At 24.6% G+C, this 1,426-nt stretch overlaps 1 protein-coding gene across 1 annotated transcript in view; it reads left to right on the top strand.

The window, feature by feature from the left end:
* The first annotated feature begins 235 nt into the window (after window positions 1-235).
* Window positions 236-1,426, top strand: part of LOC136088369 (uncharacterized) — a 2,828-nt gene continuing 1,637 nt past the window's right edge. The window contains exons 1-3 of the mRNA XM_065812074.1: window positions 236-577; window positions 904-1,053; window positions 1,358-1,426. The exon at window positions 1,358-1,426 is cut by the window's right edge and continues 1,637 nt beyond it. Of these exons, the coding sequence (XP_065668146.1) occupies window positions 511-577; window positions 904-1,053; window positions 1,358-1,426 (286 nt within the window). The 5' untranslated portion in view covers window positions 236-510. The remainder of the gene's footprint in view (window positions 578-903; window positions 1,054-1,357) is intronic.

Here is a 1,426-nt window from a genome sequence, read left to right as displayed (position 1 = left end):
ATGATGTAGATTGGGATAAGGTTGTGTTTTTAATTAAATGTTGTTATATTTTATAAATACTCGCTTTTGTATATAAATGAAAAACATTTATCTTTATTCATTCAAATATTCATATACATGCATGTATGTCTATAAATACAATATTTCAGGCATTATGGAATATATATGATGATTGTATATATATATATATATACCCGCCTTAAAATGATTTAAGGGACCCTTAAGGGTCCCTTAAAGGTTAAGGGTATCTTAAGGGCTAATTTTAAAATTCGGAAAAAATAATATTTTACGGAATAATTCTGTAAAATTGCTATTGTAAAAGCATGGTTTTCCAAAACTTCTTCGGTAATGAATTCGCTTATAAGTGATCAAAATCAAGTCAAATATTTGTAGCTATAATATGAATACAGTTTCATTATATCTATTAACGAGTTTAAATAATCCTAATAATTTTTCATATATTATGATAACAATAACAATTTTTTCAGTTTTTAAATTATTTGCTTTATTATGGCTTCACGAAATGAAAGAAGAAAACGTGAAAATGAAATGGATACTTTTATATCGAGATTGAAAGGTAATACAATCCAAATATGCAGAATATTGTTAATCTTGATAATCATATAAAGGAAATCTTTTCAGTTGTGATCTATATTAAAAGACTATATATATATATTTATTTTTATTTATTTATTTATGCTCCTTGAGATTCAACGCCATGTTGAATCTATTATGAGCACATGCTAATTACAGTTTCATAATAATCATAGAGATCAGAGTTTCATAATATCCATATGTTTATCAAGCTTGTTTTTGAAGATTTCCATACTTTTTACGGAAAAATCTAATTCTATTTTAAATGAACAAGTTTGAATTATTTTATTTTTTACATATTTGTTTTAGGAGAAACTGGCAATAATTTAACACAGTTTGAAACTTCAGCAGATAAAGAAAATGTTGCAATTGGCGAAAATTACTTTTATGAAAATGTATTTTCTATTTTTGATGAGGTGACTGGAATATGTGATTCAACTGAGGAGGAAAACAATGAAAGTAATTTTTAATTTTTTTATTTTTAATAAATGAAGTTTGTTTTAATTTTAAACAAAGTTGCATAGTTTTTGACAATATTACTCAGTAAATATAACACGTAGTATTGATTTTTGTAAGTAATTTTATCAAGTGCTGGTAGTTGATTAGATGTTGACTGTTAAACTGACCATTTTAAACTAATGTCTATTATAAATTGCTATAGCAATTTATAATAGACATTAGTTTTTAACATATAAATTGCTATAGCAATTTATATGTTTTTAAATTGTGAAAATGATTAAAAAGTTATCTTTTTTTTCTTCAGGTGAAGTTCCATCGGAAGAGAATCAGGAAAGTAACAAAGATTACAAGAGTAATTTCTCATCCCTGCATA

The sequence above is a fragment of the Hydra vulgaris genome, chromosome 12 (genome assembly GCF_038396675.1).
Source record: "Hydra vulgaris chromosome 12, alternate assembly HydraT2T_AEP".
Lineage (NCBI taxonomy): Eukaryota > Metazoa > Cnidaria > Hydrozoa > Anthoathecata > Hydridae > Hydra > Hydra vulgaris.
This window is presented reverse-complemented; position numbering and strand designations above follow the sequence as displayed.